The sequence below is a fragment of the Salvelinus namaycush genome, chromosome 18, assembly GCF_016432855.1.
Source record: "Salvelinus namaycush isolate Seneca chromosome 18, SaNama_1.0, whole genome shotgun sequence".
NCBI lineage: Eukaryota > Metazoa > Chordata > Actinopteri > Salmoniformes > Salmonidae > Salvelinus > Salvelinus namaycush.
The window spans coordinates 20,439,971-20,450,751 of record NC_052324.1 but is presented as its reverse complement, the minus strand read 5'-3'; the positions used below and the strand labels follow the sequence as shown (position 1 = coordinate 20,450,751).

The 10,781-nt window shown below is 39.4% G+C and overlaps 1 protein-coding gene across 1 annotated transcript; it reads right to left on the bottom strand.

The window, feature by feature from the left end:
- Window positions 1-7,897: 7,897 nt before the first annotated feature.
- On the bottom strand, window positions 7,898-9,016 carry LOC120062865 (neuropeptide Y receptor type 1-like). The gene has a single exon (XM_039012933.1). The coding sequence runs from the start codon at window positions 9,014-9,016 to the stop codon at window positions 7,898-7,900; it is 1,119 nt and encodes a 372-aa protein (XP_038868861.1).
- Window positions 9,017-10,781: the final 1,765 nt, after the last annotated feature.

The window sequence follows — 10,781 nt, the reverse complement described above, 5'->3', positions numbered from 1 at the left end:
AAGCTCGACGCCATTGGACTCTGGAGCAGTGGAAACGTGTTCTCTGGAGTGATGAATCACGCTTCACCTTCTGGCAGTCTGGCGGACTAATCTGGGTTTGGCAGATGCCAGGAGAATGCTACCTGCCCCAATGCCTAGTGCCAACTGTAGTTTGGTGGAGGAGGAATAATGGTCTGGGGCTGTGTTTTATGGTTCGGACTAGGCCCCTTAGTTTCAGTGAAGTGAAATCTTAACACTACAGGATAGAATGACATTCTAGACAATTCTGTGCATCCAACTTTGTGGCAACAGTTTGGAAGGCCATTTCCTGTTTCAGCATAACAATGCCCCCGTGCACAAAGCGAGGTCCATACAGAAATGGATTGTCGAGATCGGTGTGGAAGAACTTGACTGGCCTGCACAGAGCCCTGACCTCAACCCCATCGAACAACTTTGGGATGAATTGGACCGCCGACAGCGCGCCTAATCGTCCAACATCAGTGCCCGACCTCACTCATGCTCTTGTGGCTGAATGGAAGCAAGTCCCCACAGCAATGTTCCAACATCTAGTAGAAAGCCTTCCCAGAAGAGTGGAGGCTGTTATTACAGCAAAGGGTCGGTCAACTCCATATTAATGCCCATGATTTTGGAATGAGATGTTCGATGTTTTGGTCAGTGTTTCGCTAGGTACCCCTATTAGGGAGGACATGCAGGAAATGTATAAAGCACCCCTTGGTCATTTTCAGGTGAGAGGACATTGGGGAAAGTGTGTGCAGGAGCTATAGTATGAAACGCTGTCATCAAGGCAAAGGGTGGCTACTTTGAAGAATCTCAAGTATAAAATATATAACACTTTTTTGGTTACTACATGATTCCATGTGTTCATAGTTTTGATGTCTTCACTATTATTATACAATGTAGAAAATATTAAAAATAAAGAAAACCCTGAAATTAGTAGGTGTGTCCAAACTTTTGACTGGTACTGCAGAGTTAGATGGCGGTGCAATTTTGTTTCACCACATTTCCCTTTTCTTTGTGAACAAATGTGCAATGCATTTTCCAAACTGTGAAAGGCAGCAATATGCAACATAGCGTCTAGTCTGCCGGAAAGCCACATGAAGAAGTTCCGGTGAGAGCTTTGTACCTGGAAGGTCCTTTGTGTGTGTAGGCTGCATGGCATCGTTGCTGTTGGTTTATTTCTGTGGGCAACCACTTTGACCATGCTGTCTTGAAATGTTTGGGGTGTGGTCGATTTGTTGAGTTTAACCATTAGTGAGTTTATTCATGTGTGACAATATTCAAGATGTTCATTATGTAAAGCCACTGCAATAATCTCCTTTTGTTTTCAGTTGGTTTGTTTGGAGAGGCTATTCTGGTTTGAGGTCCAAGCAGTTTATTGGCAGCGCCCTCCTCCAATAAGTTGACTGTCTTTAAGTAAAGTCATCTGTATTTCTGTATTTCACAAGACTGGGCAGGGGCGCAGTCATGGGTGGGCCTGAGAGGGCATAGGCCCACCCACTTGGGAGCCAGGCCCAGCCAATCAGAATTCGTTTTTCCCCCACAAAAGGGCTTTATTGCACACAGAAATACTCCTTAGTTTCATCAGCTGTCTGGGTGGCTGGTCTCACAGGTGAAGAAGCCGGATGTTGAGGTCCTGGGCTGGCGTGGTTACTGGCCAGCTGGATGTACTGCCAAATTCTCTAAAATGACGTTGGAGGTGGGCCTATGCCCTCTCAAAACTTGAGACATCGTGGCATTGTGTTGTATGACAAAACTGCATCTTTTATTGTCCCCAGCACAAGGTGCACCTGTGTAATGATCATGCTGTTTAATCAGCTTCTTGATATGCCACACCTGTCAGGTGGATCATTATCTTGGCAAAGGAGAAATGCTCACTAACAGGGATGTAAACAAAAATGTGTGCACAGCATTTGAGCAAAATAAGCTTTTTGTGCATTTGGAACATTTCCGGGATATTTTATTTCAGCTCAAGAAACATGGGACTAACACTTTAGATGTTGCATTTACATTTATGTAAATGCAGTGGATAACTGTTTATTTTCTACCATCAGAAGTACAGTATTGTTTGTCACTGTTTTTGTTCATTTTGTGAAATTGGTCAGCTGAATTTCCATGAAAGCACGTTTGTATTTCAGAAAGCTATCTGTTGGAAGTAACAGATCTAAGTCATTTTCGTGTACTCTTGTTAATGCGTGTTATTTATCTGTGTCAAACAAGCAACTAATCCTCTAAGCTTTAATACACGTTGTTTGTTTTGATATCTGCCTCTGTACTGTTTCCCTTTAAAGCTACAATATGTAACTTTTTGGGTTACCTGACCAAATTCACATAGAAATGTCAGTTATAGATCTTTCATTTCCATTGAAAGCAAGTCTAAGAAGCGGTAGAGTGCTATTTCTATGCTTCCCAAGTTTAGTTTTTCCATCTTTTCATTTCGGTTTTGTACACCAGCTTTAAACAGCTGAATATACTATATATTTGGTTATGGAAAATTTATCTCACAGCGGTTTAGATGATACAATGATTCACTACACAATGACTGCTTGTTCTGTAACAAACTGAAATTAGGTGATCTATTAGAATTTTTGCAACCAGGAAAGGCTGCATTGTTTGTTGGCAACCTTGTTATTTACAAAGTTTTTGGAACAGATTCCTGTTGGAATGTTCCACAAATTAAACCCACCCACCAGGAAACGTCGGAGTGTTTCTGCATAGTGCATCTTTAATGAGCCTAGAACGTGTCTAACGTTTAGATGTTACAATTGTATTACATTTTTTATTTTTTTGCTAAGGTGTTGTCTGGTCCGTTGCATTGCTCATATCTGTTGACCCAACTAAGTGGCCTGTCACAAACGTGTCTTTTGTTCTGGTTGAGGTGTTCTCCTCATTAAACAGTAACCGGGGTAGTCTGGTAGTGGTGCTATTTTAGCTAACCCTAGTCGGCAGGTGTTACTGTCTACAATGTACTGCAGTCATGTCTGCAAAAATACTACGGTGAATACTATAGTATATAAATATTGTAATATTACACTATTTAGACCATAGTACAGTATAGTATATTTTTCATGTTAGCTGTAAATGTGTAACGTTTGTTTGAACTAGGACCACAATGGATATACATTTTAATGTGTTATGTGTTATTTTCAACGTATTTCTAAATGCATTGTATCCACATTTGTGGTTGTGTTTTTTTATATAGTAAAATAAAATCAATCAAGTGATACTACAGTGTGGAATATAGTATTCTACCGTATACTACAAAATTCTATAAAAAACACTACACAATCGAGGGGAAACCTCAGAGGAAATCCCCGACATGAGCTCCCCAAGGTCAGCATGTTCAAATCATAATGGAATCAACAAAGCTAGCAAGCAGCTAGTGTCAAAGCTAGCTAGCAGCAAAGCTAGCTAGCAGCTAGCGGCAAAGTTAGCTAGCAGTCCGATTGACTGCTACGTGATCGAGGGATATTACGGTGTGTAGTATGATATTCTACTCAGCATACTACAACAGGTAGCCTAGTGGTTAAGAGTGTTGGGCCAATAACCGAAAGGTCACTGGTTCAAATCCCCAAGCCAGCTATGTGAAAAATCTGATGTGCCCTAGTGCAAAGCACCTCACCCTAAATGCTCCTGTAAATGTAAAACATTCTAAAGTAAGCACTACATTATCAAGAGATACTGTAGTATACTAAATCATTCTATAATAAGCACTTCATGATTGAGGGGGATACTACAGGGTGTAGTATAGAATTCTCCAGTATACTACACAATTCTATAGTAAGTACTACACAATTGAGGGATAATACACTATTGTATTCTAGTATACTACACACTTCTAAAGTAAGTACTACACATAATAAAGTTTATAGTATTCTACTGTATACTACAAACAGTCTATAGTAAACACTACATGATTGTAGTATCCCTCAATGTGGAGTATAGAATTCCATAGTAAATACTGTAGTAGACTGAAGTATTTTTTTATGTGGGACGTTTAAGCACAACCACTTTTTCTCTGGGATGTGGATATAATTGACTAAACTGCTGTAAAACCTGTATTTGGTAAAGAAACTGTATTTTGTAAATGATTCGCACTCTAAATCATGATGAAATACCTTGGAAAAATGAGAGTGCTGATAAACATTTTACATTACTTTGTTATATCTAAGAGCACCCGGAGAATGGAAAACTCATGAAATGCAATACAATATACATTTTTTTATTACATTTTTATTGAACTTTTGTATAGCTACTGTAACATCTATTGGTATTGTAACTTTTCATTGTAAAAGATTATCGTTGTAGAAAGGAATACAGAGAATGTAGAACACTTCATCCGGCTTCTAAAAGCTCATTGCTAACTACGCAGTAAACAGAGAACGTTCTTTGCACATTGGATAACATTATGCAGAGGCTATGAGCCATATATTTAAATTGACATTTTTTCATAATAGGAAAAAAGAAACGCAGCTATCTTACAAATGTTTAGACAAAATATGGCCTGATATTTGCACTACTTACTGTATATGGCAAACTGGACTTAATTTTACCCTGCAAAACTAGTAAAAACTAAATATTGCACACATTCATGAATGAGTTCCAGTTTGATCATTTTGAATAATCATTCTTGCAACTGCCAAAGGGTAATGGATGAAAATCTGTTTACGAGAGTAGATTAGAGGGAGAACGGATGGAAATGTTGAATGATTGATTCCAAATTAATATTATAAACCAATTGTCCCATATGGCAATGCAAGAGACATATCAAGTTCAATGCAGACAATGCATCTAAACATGGCACTAGGTATATTACTGTGCATACAAAGACTCAGTGGACCTCAGTGAGAGAGCAAGGATATACAGTAGGATATTGTTCCATGTGCTGCATTCATAAAGTACAGTGTATTCATTTACTGCTCTCTTTCTTTTGTTATATGGTGCTTGATATATGGTTGTTGGATAGCACATTTTATTATCAAAGTCAGCTGCTTAGACAGTAATATATTTAGCAGTAAACCTTGGTGGGTAGAATGTCTGTTTACAGGCACTCTGCTTTAAATCAGTAGTTCTCAATGTCAGTCCTTGTCAAAGTCTTTCCTTGTTGAAATTCTATAACTATGTTCTGTTATATGGGTATGTTTACAAACCAATTCTGAGGACTTTATTGACATGATGTGATCTTAGCCAAATCATTTGCCAGTGTAAAGATCACATTATTCATATCTATGAAGGAGATCATTAACATATTATTTTGGGAAACTATCCCATTAAACCCTCATCAATATCACAAATTAACCATTGGAAGTGGTTGGCACTTGGCATCCCTTAACATGCATATTCCATGAGTCTCGGAATGAGGGAAGGAATTACACAAGGAGGGCTGGAAGGATAGTGTGAGCTGGATAATAAAAGCAAATTCTGTAAAAACAGTGAGAAAAAGCACAATCTCAAAATGACACATTATTCAAACATCCTACTGGGCACAAACTGATGGAATCAACATTGTTTCCACATAATTTCAACCCCCAAAAATTGGTGATGACATTGAATCAACGTGGAAAATTTGCTTGGAATTTTAAAAAGTCATCAACGTAAGAGCATTTAGTAAATTATTCAACCAATTTTTTACCTAAATCCAATGACATGGTGAATTTTTTTGTTGATTTCACATTGAATTCACGTTAGTTGACAACTCAAGAAAATGTAAGTTAAAACTAGACATTGAACTGATGTCTGTACACAGTGGGATGGCTTTGTGAGTAGACCCCTAGAATTCCTAAAATTATAATGTGCTGCAATGCAAGTTTAAATACCACAACACATCTGGTTACACTATAGCTGTGGTATTTTATTTGCCAAAATGGCTGTAAATTTAGATTTTTACATCAACAAATCACCTTCAATTCATTAGATTTTCCTCTCGCTTATCAAACTTTAGACAACAAATACAAAACTGTCTTTCTGTACTCTTATTTTTTTGATGCCAAAAACCATCCCACACGACCCCCTCCCAACTTTACATACTCTATAGAGACCTAAATAATACATTGAAATATTATGTTGGTGTAAATCCACATCTTTTACTCCACAGTGCTTGCACTGGAGAAGACCTTTGCACCGTTATAAACTCATCGACTTCCTCTAAGGCAGGGGTGTCAAACTCATTCAATGGAGGGCCTAGTGTCTGCTGTTTTTTCTTTTTTCCCATTCAATTAAGCCCTAGACAACCAGGTGACTGGAGTTCCTTACTAATTAATGAGCTTAATTAATCAATCAAGTACAAGGGAGGAGCGAAAACCTGCAGACACTCAGCCCTCCACAGAATGAGTTTGACACGTGCTCTAAATTGTATAAACACATACAGTGCCATCAGAAAGTATTCATACCCCTTGACTTACTCCACATTTTGTTGTGTTACAGCCTGAATTCAAAATGGAATAACATTTTAAAAATTTCACCCATCTAAACACAATACCCCATAATGACAAAGTGATTTTATTGAAAATGAAATACAGAATACAGTGTCTTTCTGGGTAAGTCTCTAAGAGCTTTCCACACCTGGATTGTGCAACATTTGCCCGTTATTCTTTTCAAAATTCTTCAAGCTCTGTCAAATTGGTTGATGATCATTGCTAGACAACCATTTGCAGGTCTTGCCATACGTTTTCAAGCAGATTTAGGTCACTCTGGAACATTTACTGTCATCTTGGTAGGCAACTCCAGTGTAGATTTGGCCTTGTGTTTTAGGTTATTGTCCTGCTGAATGGTGAATTAGTCTCCCAGTGTCTGGTGGAAAGCAGACTGAACCAGGTTTTCCTCCATGATTCTGCCTGTGCTTAGCTCCATTCAGTTTATTTTTATCCTGAAATACTCCCCAGTCCTTAACGATTACAAGCATACCGATAACATGATGCAGCCATCACTATGCTTACAAATATGGAGAGTGGTACTCAGTAATATGTTTGGGTCAAATCCAAACCAATACAACACTTTGTATTCAGGACCAGAAGTGAATTGCTTAGCCACAATTTTTGCAGTATTACTTTAGTGCCTTGTTACAAACAGGATGTATGTTTTGGAATATTTTTATTCTGTACAGGCTTCCTTCCTTTCACTCTGTCAATTAGGTCAGAATTGTGGAGTAACTATAATGTTGTTGATCCATCCTCAGTTTTCTCCTATCACAGCCATTGAACTCTAACTGTTTTAAAGTCATAATTGGACTCATGGTGAAATCCCTGAGCGGTTTCCTTCCTCTCTGGCAAATTAGTTCGGAAGGACGCCTGTAGGTTTAAAGTCATTAAAAAACATGTTAAACACTTTATATGACTTGTTAAGCGATTGTTTACTCTTTTCACTCCTATTTAGGATTGCCATAACAAAGGGATTGAATACGTATTGACTCAAGCCATTTCAGCTTTTCATTTTTAATTAATTTGTAAAAATTTTGAAAAAACATCATTCTACTTTCATATTATGGAGTAGGCCAGTGACCAAAAAATCGACATTTAATCAATTTTAAATTCAGGCTGTAACACCACACTCCTTGACTTTTTCCATGTTTTGTTGTGTTACAGCCTGAATTTAAAATGGACTAGATTTTTTTGTCACTGGCCATGTTTTGTTAATACTTTCTGAATGCACTGTATCTAATTGAGGACACTGTAAAATCTATCTTAGGTCACAGTGTTCTCTTACTTTTCCATTTCTCTCCATGCCCACAGAAGAGACCAACCATTGATTGTTAAGACACAAAACAATCCCCTGTGACTAATTTGAACAACTCCAGCCATGTCAACCCTTGCTCCAGCATAAAGCTCAACAAGTCAACCTTCAATGGATGGTTAAGACAATGGGGGTTGAAGTTCTATACTTTCTCTCTCCTTTTCTGAATGGGTCAGGACTGTACATTCATGCTCATTGATCCTTTGCTCAAGGTTGACCCCTTAGTGACCTCTGTGCTGACAATAGAAAGAGGGAAGCTCTCATAACTCTCTGGTGACCCCCAGCAGCGGCAGTGGTATAGGGTAGATTTGAGCTCTTTCTGGAAGTTACTGTTGAGAAAGCCGTAGATTATGGGGTTGACACAGGTGGATGCCATGGCTGTGAGGTGGCAGGCAGAGAAGATTATGTCATGCTGACAGGATGGGATGGCCTGGTGGTTCCAGTCGAACAAGGTATTGAAGATGTTGAGCGGGAGCCAACAGAGGGCAAACACTACCACAATGGAGGCCAACATGGCATTGATCCTCTTTGACCCCTTGGCTTTCTTCTGACAGTTGTCCCTGGCTCGCTCCACCATGTATTTTCTCTGTCGGAGACGCAGGAAGATGCGCAGGTAGCAGACCAGGATGAGGATGAGGGGAAGGCAGTACTGGAAGAGCAGCAGGGAGGTGGTGTAGGCCAGTCGGTTGTGCTCTGAGGGCCATCGCTCCATACAGATGAAGTGGTCAGTGTAGAGATTGAAGGGGAGGCTCATGTTCTGGAAAGGACTGTTGTCGAGGACGTTGAAGAAGAGGAAAGGAAGAGAGATGAAGCAGGCCACTAACCAGGTGATGGCTACAGCCAGGTACGAGTGGCGCACCATAGGCTTCCATCCAGTGGGGTGGATGATGAGTTGGTGGCGCTCTATGGCTATGAGGACAAGGGTGAAGATGGAAACCGTGACAGATATGCACTGGACAAAGGGTGTGACCTTACAGAGTGCCTCCCCCAGGATCCAGCGGTCCATCAGGGTGTAGATGATGGTGACAGGCAGGCACACGATGCACATGAGGATGTCAGAGATGGACAGGTTGGCGATGAAGATGTTGGTGACATTCCGCATCTCCTTCTGCCGTGTGATGACAAACACCAGGCAGGTGTTACCGATAAGGCCAACCGCGACCAGTGCGCTGTAGGCAACTATCAGGAAGGTGGTGCCACTCCAGGAGGAGGTGCACTCGTCTGTGTCGCCCCATGGCATCTCTTTCCACCAGGCGTGATGACTGCTATTGTTCACATGGGACACCTCCATGCTAGAAGTCCAAACTTATTTTTTTTAGACTGGGATCCAAATGTATTAGTATGTTTCCCTTCCGCTTCAATATATTATTTGATGTCTTTATTGTATGTTTGAGTTTGCTGGGGTTTTAATCACACCGGTACTCTTAGTGATGGCTGGAACATTGATTGCAGTCTTTTTGCCGTCTGAAAGAGAACACAACAATCAAAAGATTAAATCCTTCACTGAGCTGATTTCCCAAATGTGAATGCAGCTATTTAATAACCCTAGGAGAAATAAAGGACTTGTCTTTGCAACCATGTTAACTCCTGTTCTGAAAACTGCTGGCTGCAGGAAAATATTCTACTTTAGGATCCACTTTAAGTAAAAAAGTAAAACAATATTAAAACGTAATATAATCTTTGCTTTCTATAATATCAGGTTCAATGGTTTCCACTTTGGTGCATACACAATATAAATTGAAATATAAGAGAGTAGATGCGCCTATATATTTGAAATTGTTCAAAACAAAACTTAGCCTTACAGTATTCATTAATGTTTGTTTTGGCTCTTGAGGTGCTTGTGTAAGAACTAAAATCAATTTTTTAGAGTAGACTATTGCAAAACAGAGGAGAATGAATGATGTGAGAGGTTCACGATGCGGTGACTGAAAAACATGCAGATGTACAGTATATCTTTTTCTACTTGAGTACTAGCAATTATAACTAAGGATGCATTAACATCGTATCATCAAGCAAGCAGCATGGAGGAATGATGAAATGTGTTATTATCAAATGAAATGTGTTATTATCAAAAGGCCTCGTGTATACAGTAAATAATCTCAACCCCCATAGCAATGACAATAACCGTGTCAATGTCTGGCCATCAGAATAAAACATGAGAAGACATTTAAATGAGAAGATACTTAAAGGATAGAATCCTGCTGGGTAGCATATACACAATGGATATACAGCATTTCTTCCTCTTTCACAATCCAAGAGATAGACATCTCATGTGTGGAAAATTACTCCCATTCTTGTGTCTGACTATGACCTCAAGTGTACCACAAAGATTAACAGGTGATTCCCAAAAGCTATCACAAAGGGTCAGCTGTCCTACAGCAATGGAATATGTAAATGTTCCATTGTCCACTGCCACCACCTGACTAATATGTGATGAGCAATACGACTGGACTCCAATTCCAAGGATGGAAAAAGAGACTTGGTGCATAGGGAGTAGGGGGGGGGTTCAAGAGGAGGAAGCAGCACTGATTTTTTAAACATTTTACATTTTTTTATTTCACCTTTATTTAACCAGGTAGGCTAGTTGAGAACAAGTTCTCATTTACAACTGCGACCTGGCCAAGATAAAGCAAAACAGTGCGACACAAACAACAACACAGAGTTACACATGGAATAAACAAGTGTACAGTCAATAACACAATAGACAAAAAATAGAAAAAAAGTCTATATACAGTGTGTGCAAATGGCGTGAGGAGGTAAAGCAATAAATAGGCCATAGTAGCGGAGTAATTACAATTTAGCAAATTAACACTGGAGTGATAGATGAGCAGATGATGATGTGCAAGTAGAAATACTGGTATGCAAAAGAGCAGAAAAGTAAATAAAAAACAATATGGGGATGAGGTAGGTAGATTGTGTCACGCCCTGGCCTTAGTTATCTTTGTTTTCTTTATTATTTTAGGTCAGGGTGTGACATGGGGGATGTTTGTGTGTTTTTTGTCTAGTCTTGGGTGGTTGTATTGTCTAGGGAGTTTTTGTAGAGTTCATGGGGCTGT

What these genes read in the sequence shown, in the direction of transcription:
- LOC120062865 (XM_039012933.1), bottom strand. Translation starts at nt 9,016, where the DNA reads ATGGAGGTGTCCCATGTGAACAATAGCAGTCATCACGCCTGGTGGAAA.